The sequence below is a fragment of the Erpetoichthys calabaricus genome, chromosome 3, assembly GCF_900747795.2.
Source record: "Erpetoichthys calabaricus chromosome 3, fErpCal1.3, whole genome shotgun sequence".
Classification (NCBI taxonomy): domain Eukaryota; kingdom Metazoa; phylum Chordata; class Cladistia; order Polypteriformes; family Polypteridae; genus Erpetoichthys; species Erpetoichthys calabaricus.
Window position 1 is genome coordinate 302,058,851 of NC_041396.2, and position 20,891 is coordinate 302,079,741.

General features: G+C 38.4%; 1 protein-coding gene across 2 annotated transcripts in view; it reads left to right on the plus strand.

Moving 5' to 3' along the window:
• Positions 1-20,891, plus strand: part of ankrd52a (ankyrin repeat domain 52a) — a 102,597-nt gene that overhangs the window by 66,344 nt on the left and 15,362 nt on the right. For both annotated transcript variants that reach the window (XM_051925031.1, XM_028798602.2), the window contains exons 17-25: positions 764-835; positions 931-1,132; positions 1,228-1,315; positions 9,122-9,239; positions 11,903-12,122; positions 12,212-12,299; positions 12,467-12,550; positions 16,459-16,604; positions 18,952-19,034. In XM_051925031.1, coding sequence (XP_051780991.1) covers positions 764-835; positions 931-1,132; positions 1,228-1,315; positions 9,122-9,239; positions 11,903-12,122; positions 12,212-12,299; positions 12,467-12,550; positions 16,459-16,604; positions 18,952-19,034 — 1,101 coding nt within the window. The remainder of the gene's footprint in view (positions 1-763; positions 836-930; positions 1,133-1,227; positions 1,316-9,121; positions 9,240-11,902; positions 12,123-12,211; positions 12,300-12,466; positions 12,551-16,458; positions 16,605-18,951; positions 19,035-20,891) is intronic.

A 20,891-nucleotide genomic window follows, 5' to 3' on the forward strand; every position in this document is an offset into this window, starting at 1 on the left:
CATAGCCACTTTATTTGAATCACTCAAGTTATGCTCGCAAAATTATAGAAATTTAAATTATAATCAGTACTTATTAACAACAGAATAACAGCAAATAAACTTAATGAAACAGATTATAGAAAAAGTGAATAATAGCAAAGTCTGGATTTGTAGCCCTAATAAAAATACTTCCTGGCTTAAATGTAAAAGGGCTTACTGAATAATTCTTTCCTTAACAATCTGGAAACTGAAGATTAGCATCAGGGTAGGAGGCAATCTTGGGCAGCTTTTGCATTGGGGTAGAAGGAATCTCTCTCTGTCTTGGTTGAAATGAATGAAACCTCATGATGTTGCACAAAGATAATTGTCCACTCTACTGCATTGTTCCAGAAACTTGGATCCTAAAAGTATGTGTAAATTACTTGATCTTGTCAAAGGTGCTAATCTGTTACATCTCTAGTTCCCTTGAGAAGAGTCTAGTATTTGAGTTCTAGAGTGTCTGGTTATTCTATCCCAAGATTATAATGTGAGACTCGACACGCCATAGTTTAATAGTTGAATCCTTTAGAAGTCCATTATATTCAGATTGTAATGTTCACTATGATATGAATAATTTTTAAGTCGTCCCTCACTTAAAGGGGAAGACTCATGTTTTCCTATCATAACGAAGAGCCTTGTTGACTTAGTAAATCTGAGTTAGTTCTGCATCTTTGAGTATGTATGTAATGGTAACTGTAAATATATGGGATTTGTAAACTTACCAGATTGTTTTTTCTCCTTACAGCTTTTGGAAATTTCTTTTAACTGCCTGGAAGATGTGGAGAGTACAATTCCAGTCAGCCCTTTGCACTTAGCTGTAAGCATTTTCATGTTTGTAGGGGCCTAATGTTGGGGTTTGTTTGTTCTCCTCTGCTCCTAGTAATGAGGATCTTCCTGTCTTGTTTTATGTAGGCCTATAATGGTCACTGTGAAGCCCTGCGTGTGCTCTCTGAAACGCTGGTTAACCTGGATGTGCGGGACGCTTTAGGGCGCAGTGCTCTGTACATCGCAGCAGAGAGGGGCCATGCACAATGTGTGGAAGTGCTAGTCAACCACGGAGCAAGTTGTGTAGTTAAGGAAAGGAGACACAAGTGGACGCCTCTGCATGTGGCAGGTATGTGTTGTCTCCCTCTTCTACATTATCCTTTGATTCAGTACAGAGAGCCATGTGTTTATATTTCTGTTTTGATTTTGTGGTCTCCATCACAGCAGCCAGCGGCCACTCTGACTGCCTGCATTTTCTGATTGACAGTGGAGAAAAGACGGACATTGCAGATGTCATGGATGCACAAGGACAGTAAGTGATAATTTGATTGGTTTATTCCTTAGAGATGCTTACTAGTAGGATCCATTAATATTATTATTAAATTTAGCTATTTCCTTTACCTAATGTGACTTGAAAGGTCTGGACACTATTGGTATATACAGGTATTTTTTATATTTGGAATATAGGTAGGTTAATTGAGCATGTGCGCTCCAGGTAGGCCAGACACTTTGCTAGAGAATTTTAACTGCTGTAAAAATGTAAAGGACTGGATTAACAATCCGATAATGAGGCCTGTTCTAAATGTTTTTGCGATTTGCACAGTTCAGAGCACCTGAGCATAAACCAGGGGTGGGCAAATTCATTCCTGGAGGGCCGCAGTGGCTGCGGGTTTTTGTTCCAACCTAGTTGCTTTAATTAGAAAACAATCCTTGCCAATAATTACATTTCATGGCTTGTTAGTGCTTTAACTCTGCTATGTCAAGTCATTCTCATATCCTAGATTTTTTTTTCCATTCTAAGGATATCATCCAAATACTTTGAAGTGTAAAACGGATGGATAATTCACAATCCTTCACTTTTTTCTCTTCTCTTTCCTTCCAAGTATTTAATTAAACCAAATAGTGCACGATAAATACACACAGGTGTAAAGGGTAACAAGCAAAATGGATAACTGCTGGTTTCTTTTGTCATTTGCATCTTATTGATAATAAGGAGCAATTAAAAACCAAGAATGCAGCTGTTTAAGACTTAAATAAGCAATAAGGGTTCATAATCTTAACGAGGGAGATAACTAAAATGAAGCAGAAGAATTTCTAGAGCAATAAGTGCTTCTTATTAAGCAATTGGGTTGGAACAAAAACCTGCGGCCCTCCAGGAATGAATTTGCCCACCCCTGGCATAAACTGTTCTCTCTATAATACCACAGCATCAAAGGCTAGGCCAACCAAGAAAGATAGAGAATTTTACAGTATGCACTGTAAATCGTTAAGTTTAAAATGTCGATCGCGGTTATTTCTGTTGATTAATTCATGCTTTTTTACTTAGAGTCAGAACAGAAGCTTATTCAGCTTCTGACCTGACTCTAAGTAACAGCACCAGTATAAATCACACCCAATCTGACGCTGTTCGTTTTCAAATAACATTGCATTACTTCAACTATGTTTTCTGATTGGTACTATTCGCGTCATAAAATGATTTCTTCAAAACATCGCATATATTTGTTTTGAGATAATGAAGAGAGTTGCAAATTATTGGTGCTTGTTCAGTGTAATAGGAACCATAGCACAGAGAAGTGTGTACACTGCAACACAAGTACACATGTCGTAAATGTAGGAAGGGCGCTCCTTGGGTGAGCTATAGCGCGTCTTTATGTGAAAACAGCAGTGTCAGATGGGGAGTGTCTGATGATTGCATATAGTGCTGAAGTTACTGCTCTTATTAAGCAATTGGGTTGGAACAAAAACCTGCAGCCACTGCGGCCCTCCAGGAATGAATTTGCCCACCCCTGGCATAAACTGTTCTCTCTATAATACCACAGCATCAAAGGCTAGGCCAACCAAGAAAGATTTTTACAATTAAATTATCAATAACTTATCAATAACAGTCACCCTGGTTTTCTGATTGTTCTTCTTTTAACATGACTCTATTGGTTGCTTATCAAAATAGGTCCATTTTAATTTTTAGTCAATTGGTTCATACTGTAGTTTTCAGATGCATAGGACTGGAATGTCACCTCCTTTTAAGCAAAAAACAAGCTATTGTAACTGAAAGCCTTAACCAATATTAAAAGATGTAATATGTGAAAATTAACTACCTGAAAACAATTGTTAAAATACACAGTGCATACTGAAATAATTCACTCATTTTTTTTAAGCCTTTTGCTAGAATCATTTAAATTTATTATTCAAATATGTTATTGGCACAAGAATTTGGACCCTTTACTCAGTACTTTGTTGTGGCAGCAATTCCATCCTAGAGTCGCCTTGGGTTTTATGCTGACAAGCTTCACACACCAAGATCTGAGGATTTTCTGACATTCTTTTCTGTAGATCCTCTTAATCTTGTCAGGCTGAATGGAGAATGTCAGTGGAAAGTGATTTTCAGGTGTGTCCAGAGATGTTTAATTAGATTCAAATCCGGGCTCTGTCTCAGCCACACAAGGATTTTCACTGAGCTGTCTCTAAAACCACAACTTTTTTGTCTTTGCTTTGTCCTGTTGGTGTATGAATCTTAGACCCAGTTTATAATAATACATACAGTGCATCCAGAAAGTATTCACAGTGCATCACTTTTTCCAAATTTTGTTATGTTACAGCCTTATTCCAAAATGGATTAAATTCATTTTTTTCCTCAGGATTCTACACACAACACCCCATAATGACAACGTGAAAAAAGTTTACTTGAGGTTTTTGCAAATTTATTAAAAATAAAAAAACTGAGAAATCCCATGTCCATAAGTATTCACAGCCTTTGCCCAATACTTTGTTGATGCACCTTTGGCAGCAATTAAAGCCTCAAGTCTTTTTGAATATGATGCCACAAGCTTGGCACACCTATCCTTGGCCAGTTTCGCCCATTCCTCTTTGCAGCACCTCTCAAGCTCCATCAGGTTGGATGGGAAGCGTCGGTGCACAGCCATATTAAGATCTCTCCAGAGATGTTCAATTGGATTCAAGTCTGGGCTCTGGCTGGGCCATTCAAGGACATTCACAGAGTTGTCCTGAAGCCACTCCTTTGATATCTTGGCTGTGTGCTTGGGGTCGTTGTCCTGCTGAAAGATGAACCGTCACCCCGGTCTGAGGTCAAGAGCGCTCTAGAGCAGGTTTTCATCCAGGATGTCTCTGTACATTGCTGCAGTCATCTTTCCCTTTATCCTGACTAGTCTCCCAGTCCCTGCAGCTGAAAAACATCCCCATAGCATGATGCTTCCACCACCATGCTTCACTGTAGGGATGGTATTGGCCTGGTGATGAGCAGTGCCTGGTTTCCTCCAAACGTGACGCCTGGCATTCACACCAAAGAGTTCAATCTTTGTCTCATCAGACCAGAGAATTTTCTTTCTCATGGTCTGAGAGTCCTTCAGGTGCCTTTTGGCAAACCCCAGGCGGGCTGCCATGTGCCTTTTACTAAGGAGTGGCTTCCGTCTGGCCACTCTGCCATACAGGCCTGATTGGTGGATTGCTGCGGAGATGGTTGTCCTTCTGGAAGTTTCTCCTCTCTCCACAGAGGACCTCCGGAGCTCTGACAGAGTGACCATCAGGTTCTTGGTCACCTCCCTGACTAAGGCCCTTCTCCCCCTATCACTCAGTTTAGATGGCTGGTCAGCTCTAGGAAGAGTCCTGGTGGTTTCAAACTTCTTCCATTTACGGATGATGGAGGCCACTGTGCTCATTGGCACCTTCAAAGCAGCAGAAATTTTTCTGTAACCTTCCCCAGATTTGTGCCTCGAGACAATCCTGTCTCAGAGGTCTACAGACAATTCCTTTGACTTCATGCTTGGTTTGTGCTCTGATATGAACTGTCAAGTGTGGGACCTTATATAGACAGGTGTGTGCCTTTCCAAATCATGTCCAATCAACTGAATTTACCACAGGTGGACTCCAATGAAGCTGCAGAAACATCTCAAGGATGATCAGGGGAAACAGGACGCACCTGAGCTCAATTTTGAGCTTCATGGCAAAGGCTGTGAATACTTATGGACATGTGCTTTCTCAATTTTTTTGTTTTTAATAAATTTGCAAAAACCTCAAGTAAACTTTTTTCACGTTGTCATTATGGGGTGTTGTGTGTAGAATTCTGAGGAAAAGAATGAATTTAATCCATTTTGGAATAAGGCTGTAACATAACAAAATGTGGAAAAAGTGATGCGCTGTGAATACTTTCTGGAGGCACTGTATACATTTATAATACATTTTATTTAATAGGCGCCTTTCCTAGCTCTCAAGGTCACCTTACAATAAAATTAAGCAACATTAGTAAAATAAAAACAAGAGAATAATAAATCCCAAAGCAATAATTAGCAAACAAACAAAGATAACCGGCAGTAACAGTGCAAAATTCACAATTGGTACGACAGTTTGAAAAGATAAGTTTTGAGGGCAGTTTTAAACTGTTATTGAATCGAGTTGACATATATGAAAGGGAAGAGAATTCCGGAGTTGAGGAGCACTATGAGAGACGTTCGAGCTCCTATAGAACAGAGTTTGATGTGAGGTACAAAAAGTAGAGCTGCAGATGAGGATCTGATTGAGCAAGAGGGAGTGTAAGTCAGTGAGGTAGGGGGGAGCAAGGTTGTGGAGAGCTTTAAATGTTAAGAGCAGTATTTTGTATTGTATTCTGTAATTAACAGGGAGACAGTGAAGTTGAGAGAGAATAGGTATAATATGTTCAGTGAATTTAGAACAGGTTATTATCCTGGCAGCAGAATTTTGAAGAAGTTGTAAGCGATGGATAAGTTTTTGTGGGATGCCAGATAAAATAGCATTACAGTAATCTATACGTGAGGTGACTAGGGCATTAACCAATACTTCAGTTCTGTGTTGCGTTAGAAATGTTTTGGAGATGGAAGAAGGCAGTCTGAGAAATGTTACTTATATGGGAAGAAAAAGAGAGAGTGGTGTCTAGAATGATGCCCAGGCTCTTAACTTGGGAAGAGATGTTTCTGTTAATATTGTTAATTAAAATAGAAGAATGGTTAACCTTAGCAAGTACAGATTTAGAGCCAATGAGGAGCACCTCCGTTTTATTGCTGTTTTATTGATAGATAGATAGATAGATAGATAGATAGATAGATAGATAGATAGATAGATAGATAGATAGATAGATAGATAGATAGATAGATAGATAGATAGATAGATAGATACTTTATTAATCCCAATGGGAAATTCACATTCTTCAGCAGCAGCATACTGATACAATAAATAATATTAAATTAAAGAATGATAGTAATGCAGAGAACATGAGTTGGAGAAAATTGTGAGTCATTCATGTCTTTATGTCTTGGAGACATGCCATAAGAGCATCTGGAAGGAAAACAGAAGTGGATAGATGGTCCATGTACTTTTTGGTATTTGAAATTTCATTTTAGAAGCAAAAACGAAAAAACCAAAATGAAAGGAATTATCAGATTTAGATTTTTGATTAAAGGATAAAATGAGGGAAAATAAGGTATTTTTTAATTCTGTGGTAACAAATAGCAGTCATAAACTTAAAATTACATATGCTTTTCTGGATTTATTTGTGATTCAAATAATGAAAGTGTAATAACTCAAAAACAACAAAACAGACGCATATTCGTTGTCTGAAACTGAAGGTGGTACTTCTTCTGTGCGATTTTTGATGACCTGTGCGAACAGTCTTCCGCACAACACAATGACCGACGGCCTTGAAGTTACACTGCACGGCATCAGCAGAGGATGGACCATTACGTTGCTCATTGACTTTTATTGGTTACTATAGCTAGTAAACATTTCGAGTATTAACAGTACAAGTGTAACACATGTTAGGAGAGCAACGTGATTTACAGAAAGTTTTCTTAACTTGTGTTACACTTGTCAATGAGCAACCATTCACACATTTACACATATTCAGAATGCTAGCAAAAAAATTGCCAGAGTTAGTGTTACTAAATGAAATCACCAAATGTTAGCTGTTTCACAGTAAGTAACAACAATAACATTCATAAAAGAACTGCTACATCAATGAAGCTAAGTTTGCAAAGCTTGTATTTTTACCTGAAAGATGTGACTCAGTTTTTCTGCAGTCATGTCCTTGTCCTGGGGTGTCACTCTTTTACTGTTCCGAAAAACAACATAATGGTCCATCCTCTGCTGATGCTGTGCAGTGTAACTTTAAGGCCGTCGGTCGATGTGTTGTGAGGAGGACTGTTCGCACATGTCATCAAAAATCGCGCAGAAGAACAAGTACCTCCAGTTTCAAACAACGAAAATGCGTCTGTTTTGTTGTTTTGAGCATGACCATAGGGTTCGTAGTCACCAAAGCTCCTTAGGTGGGGGCCCCTCATGCCCACGACTGTTCAGTTATGCCAGGCAGCCAACTCTTGGAATCATTGTAGTTATTTCCAACTTCTTCCATTTAAAAATTAGGATGACACTGTGCTCTTCTGTATCTACAATGTTGCAGAAAAGATTTTCTACCCTTCCCCACATCTGTGCCTCACCACAATCCTGTCTCTAAACTCTGCAGGCAATTTCTTTGACCTCAAGACTTGGTTTTTGCTCATCTGTGGGGGCCTTTTTTAGACAGGTGCATGCCTTTCCTAATTAGGTCCAATCAAGTGAATTGATCACATCTTAACAATGATCAATAGAATGGGATGCATCTGAGCCAAATCAATGGGCCTGAGTACTTATGTCGATGTGATATTTCAGGTTTTGTTTGTATTTTATAGTAAATTTGCAAACATTTCTAAAATCCTGTTTTCACTTTGTCTTTCTGGAGTATTAAATGTTACTTGGTAAGGTAAAAAAATAATTTAAATGATTTTAGCATAATGCTGCAACATAAAAATGTGAAAAAAAATTAAAGAGCTTGCATTTTTTATTGTTCATTTTCTTTTCTCCTGTAAGTAAATCTGGAAAAATATGTTAAAAAAAAAAAAATACAGATGTGAAGATAAGATGGGAAAAAAAAAATTGTTACTGATGGTAGTACAAAGAATCGCTGAAACAAAACTGGCAGGTGACAAGATGTGTTAATTAAAGAATTTGATTAATCTAACAGTTACTTTATGCTGAGTCCAGTGCCTATAAATGGAGCATTTAAGGACAATCTAGAGACTTTTGTTTTCTTGCGACTTAATTTTGCCTATTGCATGTTTTTGCAACAGCAGAGGATGTGGTACAGCGGCAGATTGTCGCACTGTTTCCTTGAACATCATCCATGCCCTGGTTGGACGATTGCCGCTGACCCGCATCCCCCTTTGATACTCATCTGAACGTCATCTGGGGGAAAGGGTTGGACACCTTTGAAGAATCACTGCTGAATGTCACCTAGGGGGTTGGAGTAGAGGGTTTATTTGTGGTTGTGGTTGGCCCCTTGAAGAATCACCGATGACCGCGGTTGGGAAATGGGGTGATGAGGGTTGTTGTTTCAGTCATGTACTGTAAGTCGAGACTCGTCACAAGACTTTCTGCAAACTGTTTGTGACCCTTTTTCATGCACTTCATTTGTAATTCATGACTCACGCAGACCCATATACAGTGGAACCTGAAGTAATTTCCCCCATAGGATTGTATGTAAATACAATTAATCCATTCCGGACTGTAGAAACTGTATGTAAATTTTTTTTTTAAAGATTTTAAGCACAAAACTAGTTAATTATACCATAGAATGCACAGTGTAATAGTAAACTAAATGTAAAAACATTGAATAACACTGAGAAAACCTTGAACAGAGAAAACTAACATTGCAAGAGTTCACACTACAGCCTTACGAACCAAAATTCAAGCTAACAAAGCAAACCAGAAAGAATAGAACTTTGTGTAAATATATGAGAAAAATATAAAAGAATGCCAGTTTAATATTTAGTTCTCAGACCTGTATTTGTATTAACAATAAAGTTTGAATTCAGGCTGACAATGAATGTAATTCAATTTTGCTTTCTATTGTTATTTAACATGAGCCGTAGGACACTGATGAGAAATAATGTTATCCTTTAAATAGCTTTTCTTGGATACATATAAAAAGGTTAAATTCTTTACATGTTCTACTTAATAAACTAAACTGGATCTGCATTCATCAACAGTGAACAAGGAGCTGCTTCTTTTTCTTTGAATGGTTTTTGGATTCTTTGTGACCACCTCTTTTCTGTTTTAGGAGCCCTCTGATGCTGGCTGTGCTGGGCAATCATGTGGACTGTGTCCATCTCCTCCTGGAAAAGGGTGCTACTGCCGATGCTGGAGATAAGAGAGGGAGGACTGCACTTCATAGAGGGGTGAAGCAAACCTTGACATTTACCAGAGGATTTTTGGGGTTGAAATGTGTTAGTGAGTGAGGTGTTAGTACATTTTGGGTAGAAAAACAATAGATGTCACAGGTTTAACGACTAAATTCGTATGCACTATGATGAAAAATAAGGTTCTTTTATATGTATTTTTTTTTTATATATATATTTTTTTTTTTCTTTGAATTGTTGCTATTTCATTAGTTTCACTTTTATTTCAGAACTTATGCAAAAACAATGTTTGGAATCTTTTGAGTCCCAAAATGCTGAATCTGTTAAATGAGGTCCGTGAGACATGTGTTTAATGACTTTGTACCATAATTCAGGATAGGTTTCTCTGTTTGGAATTTCAGCACAGACAAAGCAATCGACATCATCAGCAGTTAATTTTTTTTGCAAAGTAACCAATAAATGCATGTGAGGTAAACCCCGTTTTTGAAATTCTCTGACTTAAACTTCAAAGCCTTACAATATTTACATACTTAAGACATATCACCTATGTCCATATATTCGATCTCTATTCGCCTTTTCGTTATTTCTCAGAGTAATAATTTCTTTGTTTGCGCTAATGCGATGTTTACTTTCTTTTGACACTTTCGTTTTTTTCTGCTTTCATATTCTGTATCTTGCTCTGCTTGTGTATTGCGCCTACGCTTTTTTTGAGTCTTTTTGAATTCCAGTTTTCATTGCCTGCTCTCCATGTGTTTGGCCCCCTTGTTTTTTAACCTCTTTATAACGTTTTACTTTGTTTTCTACTCTTCTATTTCTGACCTTGCTTTGTTGTGCTCTTTTTTTTCAATTACACCTTGTCCGTGATGATTATTTTCCCTTTTTTCTAGTAATTTCCTTTTGTTTGTGTTAATGCGATCTTTGCTATCTTTTTTTGATACTGTAGCGACCTCCACGTCCGGCTCGAAAAGAGAAGTAAAAAAAAAAACAGACAGACGTAGTAAAGTCGCACAAAAGTTTTACTTGAACAATCAAGAAAAAGAATGCAGACTTTGTAACCCCAAACACAACCTTCTAGCACCCTTTCCAACCCTCTCCTCCTGTCCTGGGACACCACTAACCCCCCCACCCCCTTACCACATCAATCCATAACCCGTTGTCAGTCTTCCGTGCTGTACTCTGCCCTCCCTCAATCAAACCTAACAGTCACTCCAAAAAATAAAAAGGCTTCAACCTGGAAGGAACGCCACAATACTTTCGCATTTTCCTGCTTTCATATTCTTTACCTTTGTCTGCATGTGTATTGCGCCATCGTTTTTTTTTGTGAGCCTTTCGAATTCCACTGCTTTCATAATCTCTAACGTGCTCTGCATGTGTATAGTGCCAATGTTTTTGAACGTCTTTATGAAGTTATACTTTGTCTTTTAATTCTGAGCCTGATTGGACGTGCTTTTTTTCAGTTCCACTTGTTCCGGACTGATTATTACTTTCCTTATTTTCTGAATTTGCACCTAGATTATTTTCCTTTTTTGCATTTTTTTCTATCCAACGCTTTTGACTCTCTTTTCTCCGCGGTGCTCTTTCTTCTTCGCTTAGTCATCAACGTTTCATCTATAACGTATTGTCCTTATACGCTTTATATGCGCTGAGAGCCCTGGATCTGTGTGTGCTCAAAGCCTTGACACGACTGTGTGTTTTGCTGCCCATGGTCTTATTTGATATTGGTTGTAAGTAGGGCGTGTCTTGCAAGAATTTAATGTTCTAGGTCCCCGCAAGACAGTACTCGGTCAATCTCTTGGCACAAAGTGTCATGTTTGGCCACTGATCGTCTCGCGGGGACCATAATCTCTTTTGTCTCGCGGGTCTTTTAAATGTCTTCCGTGATCTTCTTGCCTCCCTAGTCATTCTCTCCCAGGATTTTTTTTTTTTATAATAGATCTCTCTCTCTCTCTCTCTCTCTCTCTCTCTCTCTCTCTCTCTCTCTCTCTCTCTCTGTCAAAAAACTGGGTTAGATAGATTTATAGATGCTACTTTTCACTTTTTAAATCTTCACATCAAAGATACATCACATATGTTTGCCAGAGTCTTCTGAATTTTAATGTCTATCCCGTGTCAACCCTGCAAAATATTATGCATCTGGTTATTTATTTATTTTTTTTGTTTAAGATAAGGGGGTGTCTTGTTGGAGGTGTTTAGATTGTTATTGAGGGAGTAATGCTAATAAAGAAGATTTGATCAAATGTGCATATCTTACCTTTAAATGGGAATTACAGGCAGCATACACCCTTCTTAGAGGGATCATTCACAACTATTTGTTTGCAGAGGTGCATGTTAACAGGTGCATTTTCCATTTTAGTGCACATAAGTTTAAGCTTTTTCATGTATTCTTTTGTTTTGCATTTAAATAAAGTTCTCTAATGGGGGGAAAAAAGTCACCATTGACATTATCATCACCTAGTCATTGGATCAGGTTTCTGGATTATGATAAGGACCGCAAGCAGCCACTCATTTTTCTGTTTAGTACTTCATATGCACACTTGTCTTGTGCTCTTACTTTGTCTCTTGTTATCTGGTGCGAGAGGATTGAGTTTGGGGGGGTGGTTGGCTGACACTGCCCTTTGCTGACTGCTTGTTTGTAAGAATCAAGTAAAGTGCTTGAGTGTAATCTATTTTTAACTCTTTTCAACCTTTTTATCCCCCATCAGGCAGCAATGGGTAGTGAGGAGTGTGTGTCGGCACTTTTGGACCATGATGCCTATCCTTTGTGTCGGGACTTTAAGGGCCGCACACCCCTGCACTTTGCAGCTGCCAACAACCATGTAAACATTCTGGGCAACCTGCTGCAAGCTGCTTTCAACACAGACCCTCTGGACTCCACACTGGACTACAGTGGGTACACTCCCTCTCACTGGGCCGCTTATCAAGGTGAGCCAACAAACAGCCTGCTGCACAGAACTTCAGTACTGGGCTTTAGAGGTGACTGACATATTCTTACCTTTTTGGTTTATTTAAAGGGCATGAAGACTGTTTGGAGGTTTTACTTGAACACAAACCATTTAGTATCGAGGAAGGAAACTCTTTCACTCCATTGCACTGTGCTCTGTGAGTCTTGTTTTATTTTTGACTGGTGCTTGGAACATTCGAGAAAAACAAGCTACTCCCATAGACAAGTCCGAATGCACAATGACATACAATATCTGCACAGAAAAAATGTTTTGAACTCTTGCATGTTTGCTTGCACTTTAAACATTTCCCTTTGTTATTTTCAGAATAAATGGTCATGATGCTGCCGCTGAACTGCTGTTGGAGGCTGTTGGCACACAACTTGTAAACAGCAGAGATGCCAAAGGAAGGTAAGACAAGTGCACTATCTAATTTGGCAGATCCTCTTTGAATAGAATGTCCTTTATACTTTCCCGTATATGTGTATATATGTATATGTGTGTATATGTATATATATATATATATATATATATATATGTATATATATATGTGTGTGTGTGTGTATATATATATATATATATATATGCTAACATCCGCCACGGTGCCCTCAGTTGTGAGAAGCAGATCATAGAATGGTTGAAATAGTTTACTGTCAAATAATGCAAAGAGTACGTGACACGTGTTTCGCCCTAATTCTGGGCTCATCAGGCGTACACACTCTACTGCACTCCCTCTCAGGAATCGAACCTCGGACGTCAGCGGCAGAGGCGAAGCCCCTAACGTTGCGCCACGGTGAGTGGTTCGTTTATTTGACAGCATGTAGATCGGGGTAATTACATTCACAGCATTCGTTGTCTGTGTCACAATCTGATTGCATGGGTGGTTACCTACCAGGTAACGCTTGTGGTTGGCCAGCAAGTCTGCTAACATCCGCCACGGTGCCCTCAGTTGTGAGAAGCAGATCATAGAATGGTTGAAATATATATGTATGTGTGTGTGTGTTTTAATGTAAGCATTAATATTGTGTGTCTAAATTTTGTAGTGGTTATGTAAAAAAATCCTTTTTTTGATTCTGTTGTGTTATTATATGTGGATAGCGCTTTGAGTACTGAGAAAAGAGCTATATAAATGTAATGAATTATTATTATAGATTTATAATGTAATCCAATAATTCTTCTAAATATGTTCTGATTGAATAAGTGTTCATCCTTTAGTTGCAACACCTAAGTGGGCTTGGGGAGCACTAGCTGTCTTGATAAGTCATTTAAATGTCATGTAATTAGATGAATAGAGCTCATAAAGGTTTTTCCCCAGAGTGCTCTAGGTAAATACTTCTGTCTATGGGAAGACCCACAGGTGTTTAGTGCAGCACTTTGCAAAAATAAGTCCATAATGATAAAATGTGGCAGATCTGCTTTGATTGCTGTTATAATTTCAAAGGAGGAAAATGGCAATTTATGAACAACTGAAAATCCTTTAGAGCTCAGTCAAAGGCGTGTAAATTAACCTGAGATTTTATACCACTATCAGGTTTGGTGTAGATGAGGACATTTTACAAATCTATGTATCTACAAAGAAATGACCCTGGTTAGTGAGGATACCAACAGCCCTATGAAAAATATAAGTGGCTGTTCAAATCTGAACTTCATAAATGAGTGGCAAAGGGGGAAACAAACTTGCTTTACATCCATAACAGAGCTTTAAAGTTGGCATGTTAGATACTTACAGACCATGCTAAAGATTCATCTATAGGCTAATACAAGTTGAATTCATTATTTTGTTCTTGGGGCCAGGTGTTTGATTTAGTGCAAGTATACTGCCTTGCAGCAGCCTATGAGCAGTTTTCAACTTCAAAACATGCTGTTGAGAGCATTTTGCTACCCTGATGCTCTCCACATCCTGGCTTAGAAGACATAATGCAGATAGAAGGCAAAATGGATGCATTAACAGAAACCTACTGCAGTCTACATGAGAGATGGTAGCTGAAGGAAAAGCTCAAACTATTAGTTTGACAACAAGCAAGGATCCAGGGTTCAGTAGTGACTATGTCAAATAATGACTCGGCCTATTTGGATAGCAGTAGTCGTCAGCAGTCTTCATTACTTTTGTGGGAGGTGGAACAATTGTGCTATAAAGTAAAAGAGGCAGTTGTGGCATTGAGATGTGCAGAGACGTTAAAATTTGTGCATAAACAAAACAGGTAACATGTTTTACATGGAATCTTCCAGTAGTGAGGCACTTTGCAAATCTTCTTATGTAATACGCTTCCATGGCTGTCCTTTTGTCTGTCCTGGATTTTAAATCGCCTGTAGCTCGCAAACCGTTTGAACTATTGACCTGAAATTTGGTACACATATACTACATGACGTCTACTATCCACTTTCGGGATTGTGATTGACCTCCCAAGGTTATTCCTATTTTTATTTTATTTTATTGTAGAATCAATTCTCAGCAGTAGGGCGGCTGTGCGGCGCTTGCGTATGGGTGCCGTTCTCATCCCTGCCACGTTCACCGTCACTTCCCCTACCTCTTCATATCTTAAATCATTCTTGAGGCAGATTGAAGACTTAAGTGCCAGCTTAAGTGAAAAAAACGTACTAAGTAATTGCAAAACATGCATTGACTTAATCGGTTTTAACGCAAAAAGATGCCGACGAAAGAAGAGAAGATGCGGGCCGCTAGGGTTGAGAAAAGAAGAGCTGCTCAGGAAACAGCAAGCTCATCAACCTCTGAGCAAACGAATGCTAAACGTACAGAGAAAGAGGAGGAAAACTAGGAATGCTCAAATCAAGTATATTCACTGCACGTTATCGTGTAGTATGCCGTTACTGGTGCAAAGATAATAAAGCGAATTAGGTTGAACCCTTAACCTTTGTCCAGTGCCTAGATCCAGTAGAGGGCTGATGACTGAATTACAGTAAAGGTGCTTCTACTAAATGTTGAATGTTGACTTAAATGAGTGAATAGTCCTTTCCTTTCAATTAAAATTAGCTTAAAAGAGTTTGTATGTTTTATGCTGTATTGATCATTTTTAGAATATCACATTTAAATGCATAACCAACCAATATTTTAATTCAGTGGTTCTCAAATTTGGTCATGGGGGACCCCTGTGGCTTTATTACCCTCACTTTTCACAATCAGTTAGCCATTTTACCTCAAATCAATAGCATTTAATTTGCTGGTCTTTTTATTTTAGTTCTGTTATTCCGAATTGAGAAAAGGACAGCAGTGTGATTATTTTATTTATTTATTTATTTATTTTATTTTTTTTACTTTTATAAGACATTTAGAAATAGTAGTATTTTTTCTGGAGCTTTAAAAACACGACTCTCTCGTTGTTTTCATAATAATTTGCTTTTTTTTCTGTGTAGTTAGTTCCCTTAATTGTATCCCAACAGTGACAATTAGCAAGAAGCAGTGCAGTCACCCAGGAAAATTTCTGTGAATGTTTAAAGACTGCAACTACTTCAGTGTCAGACTTGCTAATGTGCATATTAGTAACTAATGAATGAAATAACCAGAACACCTTATAAAGTGGCCAGGAAAGAATACTAGGTTAGGCAGGCAAAAGGTTGACAAGCCGTCCTGCCAGCTTATCCATTTTAATAATAACCAAAGTAACAGCTGTGAAATGGCAAAAAGCAACGAAAATATGGTTAATACGGCCTTGTAACAAAGCAAGTGGAAGCAATGGAGTTGAAGCTTTCCTTCTCGATTTATGGGTCAGATACTGACACAACCTTCCTTGGGTGGTTCTTTTGGCGGCTTTTGGGTGCTACGATGGAAAGAGAAGATAATGCTAACCTCGGCGCCCCCTCTTCTAGGGGTGAAACTGCTGACTTCACCAAAGCCGGGTAGGTGGTCCCAAGGCAGAGATGCATAAGAACCCGAAAAAGCAAAACGGGAACTATGACAGAAAAGATTAAAACCAGATAAAAAAATATTAAGTTATCCAAATGTAACATGCATAAAAGCTTGGTATATTCTACTTAAAATTTATCATACTGATCCCAAAACACAGAAATGGGGACATTACAGCTTGCCTAACTAGGCTAGGAATCCAATTAAAAGAGGAGATGACTGGAGAAAAAAAAAAACTGTCTCACATGGGGTCCCCAGGGGTGAGTTTGAGAACCACTGTGTTAAGTCAAAGTATTTTTTAAAAAACCTTGGTGATTAAAAGATGTGGTAGTGGTTAAATACAATAGATATTCAATTTGGTGCTATTACAGAAAACAAAAGGTCTGTTTTACTGCCATTTAGGTTCACTTGCTGTTTTCCAAACACCTTCCGTCTTGTTTTTCTGTTTTGTTTGTAGGACCCCACTACACGCTGCTGTCTTTGCAGACAACATCCATGGCCTGCAGCTTCTGCTTGGCCATGGGGCCGATGTAAACATTGTTGATGAATCTGGAAGATCTGCCCTCATGATGGCAGCTGATTCCGGACAAACAGAAGCTGTAGGTAAGAATGAGACAGTATTACTGGCTTATGTGTCTGCAGAAAGTGGAGTGGGCATGTTAACACTGTTTACTTACCAACGTTGTGATGGTTCTGGTATTGAATTCAGTACTTTTCTGTGTTCAAAATTTTCCTCACTTTTGCAAATTTTTGGTATATGTCCTAATTCCTGCTGCCTTCACATGCAGTGGGAGTTTTTAGACTTGCCGTTTGGGACATAACACGTTCTCAGTTTGCCCTATTCATGTTCGTTTCTGTGTGGAGTTTTGAGAGAAATGGCAGAGTTTTTGTTTTACTGCAAGCATGCACAGAAAACAGAGATTTGCATTATTTTTTTTTAAGACAGTATAATGGAGCACTGGTTAGCTTTGTTACCACATCCATCTTGCATCCTGAGTTTGAATCCCATTTCAAGTTCTTGTCCTTATGTCATTTGCACATTCCGAATGACTGAAATAATGGCTTAAAAGCCTTAGTGACCCTGAACCGCATTAAACTGGTTTGAAAATTTTGTTATTTTCTTTTGACAATCAAAACCACAGAAAAAAACATTTGTCCTAAAGCAATGGAAAAATGGCATTTGTAGGTGGGCTGATTTATTTTTTTTATTTTATTTAGCAAAATGAGGTAAAAGTTCATTGCATGAAGTTTCTTTAAATTGTCATCAAAATTCATTTCACAAGTGGTTTAACAATTGCAAAATGCAATGAGTTTTTTGGGGTGTTGAATGTATTTTTGGGTGGAAAAATCAGGAATACTACTGTATAAACCCTTCTTCACACTTTCGTGTTTACCTGTGTTCTTTTCTGTAGCTGCACAAAGCATGTAATCCGTACCACACTATTAAAATCAATTCGGTCTTTACCTCGTGTTCAAATCGCCATGAAGGAGCATAGTGTGTTATTTAAAAATGAACATGTTCCACACATAGACATACCAAAACACACCATTGTGCTCATTATTGTTTTCTGCACAGTAAATCTCAGTATACGGAAAGTTCTTGCTACTAAAACGCACACTACCATTACCTAGCAACTACCTTATCATAGTTAAGGATATGCACACTAAACCCAACCCCCCAAATATTTATTTAAAAAGTAAATGACAGGCAAAGTCATGCTAAATTAATGCATGATAACCTCTTTTTTTGTGTGAATTGTACAAATTTTGCTGAAAGCAAAATATAATTTGTGCTACAAATTTTTATGCGAAGCAAAACAGTTTCAGTATAGCTTTGATTGCACATGAATAGTTTTGCTTATCACTAGTCATGGTTATGTCAAACTTATAAAAATGGCATTATAACTTACAAATCTTAGTACTGGTGGCTACATTCTGGAAGGGTACAATTACTCACTAGAAAGCTGATAATTGTCTATAGAACTTTACCACAGTTTATTGCAAATTTAAGAGAACTTGCATATGTGTGTATGTATGTATATACGTGAAAGGAACTTTAAGTTTGTAGAGCTCCACTCTTATCAAACAGCATTTCAGGTAGTGCATGTTCATCACTGTCATGTCTTGAGGAGCATCTATCTCTAAAACTTTCTGCTTAGGTATCTGCAGAATTTTTCTTTTGGTTGGGGGCATCCTACGTAAACCCAGAAAGTGGCATTTAAACAGACTGAGAGAAATTTGTTTTTTTGCCAGAGTCAGTTTTGCCAGCTTCCATCTTATGACTAATGTCTGGCTTCTGTACTGTTAGGCACTGCACATCTCAGTATGGCCTTGCCTTTAGTCACATTAAACTCTGTGAATAAATTAGATGCAACTGTTTCCAGCTGTATTTATACATTATAATCCTCAACATCAAAGTGAGAATTTTCAAAAATCCTGAGCAATTATTAAAATTTAATTGGTAAAATACCTGGTTTGGCTAACTGAATTAGCCCTTAAAGTAACTTATCATCTTGCTCAGGTGCAACCAGTCACCCTTCTGATCACACACCAGACTATATGGCCTCCACCTGACATCAGTTGCTGTGGCTCTGATTCCTTCAGAATAAAACCAGCTGTTCCTGGAGGATTCCACTGCTAGCAGTGTATGGCAACAAAAGAATTCTCCATGGCTGGAAAGGTGCTTTCAAAAAAGGGTCCGGGATAAAGTTATGGAAAGGCATAAGTTTGGAAAAGGGTGCAGAAGCATTTCTAAGGCTTTAACCATCCCTGTAAGTAATGATACACTTAGCAGGTCAAAAGCAGTGGTAAATGAGTTTTTTTTGTCAACCTAAGTCACACTGGGAGATTGTAGGCATTTGGGAGAAGGAACAATTTGAACTGGATAGCTCTTTTCAAAGTTTTATAGTTGTATTGTTGTGACCAAGTGTTTTGTTTTCTTGTTCTGCAGAACTTTTGTTACGTCAGGCAAAAGCTGATTTGACACTGCTGGACATCAACAAGAACACTGCTCTGCATCTGGCCTGTAGCAAGGTGAGTGTGGATAATAGGTATCAAGATGAGCTCTCATGATTTTTCACACCGAAAATAGGACGTTAAACACTCTCACTGCTGGTGGTGTCTTTGAATCTCCTTTCACTCATGTTTACAGTGATTGAACTGAGCAATGGGAGTGCTGGTATATGCAAATAAAGGCCATTTGTATAAGTGAAGTGAAAGGAGCAAAGTTTGTTGAAGCTCACAGAAGTCATTTTTAGCAAGTGCACTGTAAGACCCAAGTGCTTGACATGTACTGTGGTAGTGAGCATAGTCCATTTCGTGAAACCGATCCAGTAAGAATGGTATTTAACACTAAAATCCCTGAATCCTATGAAAAAACTTGTAATCCCAGCCCACCTTAAATCCCTTTGCACTGCTCCATCAGCGTTTTTTGTTTTGTGTGTCGATCAGCACAAGCAGCAAGCAGACTGCTGTCCCATCCCCTGCCTTGACGGAGCTCAGCTCGGGGAAAAAGTTCTCCCAGCTCAAGCCAAGGCTCCTAATCTGCATGTGAGGTTCCTGGAGTTGCATTGGGTAAATAATACAGCATATCATTATTTGGAATACATGCATTTCATGTGTGTTCCGTGTCTACAAAGATCTGTGTAAGTGTAGGATGAAAGGGAATGTGAAATACCTAAAGCAGAAACTTTTTCCATGTTATACTAATAATGATGTGAAGTGTATAATGTGTGAAAACTTTAGTCCAAATATCAAATTATCATGTGTGCTTTTATTCAAGAATATAACCAAAGAAAAAAAAAAACATTTGATTTACATGTTGCTGTCAGTGAGTTCAAAACCCAAGCTCAAATGTCAATCGACAGGGAGTTTATTCGTGTTCTTGAATGGTGCAGAGGTAAGAACCGCTACCTTATAACCCAAAGGTCTCAGGTTTGAGACCGGGAACTCTGCATTTTGAGTAGTGAGCTGCTGTTATTGTTATTATTATTACTATAATGTAATAAAAATATACATTTGATTTGAGTCTGTAACACCCGGTGTAAATTTTGGCAACTTGTAAAAGTAAGCGCTTGTTTTTTTATTATTCAGTTATATTCTCTCAGTGACGTTCACATGGTACACCGAACTTGTCTCTCTCTCTCTCGAGTTGATGGTATTTATCTCCATTCTTTTCACAAGAGCAGTGCTATGGCTGATGTCTGCTCAGAACTATTAGTTGTACCGGCAATCAACGATGCGATGTCCCATGACTGCTATCAGACTGGACAAAGGCAGAACAATAACAACAGACAGATTGTTCACAGCGCTTGCGCTGGCTAATAAACTGCTGCAGCACAACGCAACTCTGCTTGGCACCATAAAGCAAAATGAGACTTCTGCTATTACGCGAGCAATTTGCCACGCTGCTCTTTAGATCTGGCAGTGTCATGATGACGACATGTTTGACAGCAACATGTAAATCAAATGTTTGGTTTTTTTTTTTTTGCTTTGGTTATATTCTTAAATAAAAGCACATGCGTTTATTTGATATTTGGACTAAAGTCTTCACACATAATACACTTCACGCCATAATTAGTATAACATGGAAAAAGCTTCTGCTTTAGGTATTTGTTCAGCATTTCTTGCCTCGCATTTCCTTTCATCATACACTTACCCAGATCTTTATAAACACTGAACACACATGAAATGCATGTATTCCATAGAACGATATGCCGTATTATTTACTCTATACAACTCCAGGAACCTCACACACAGATAAGGAGCCTTGGCTTGAGCTGGGAGAACGTCTTGCCTAAGCTGAGCTCCGTCAAGGCGTGGGATGGGACAGCAGGCTGCTTCTGCTGATCGACACATTTACAAAACAAAAGATCCTGATGGAGAGGTGCG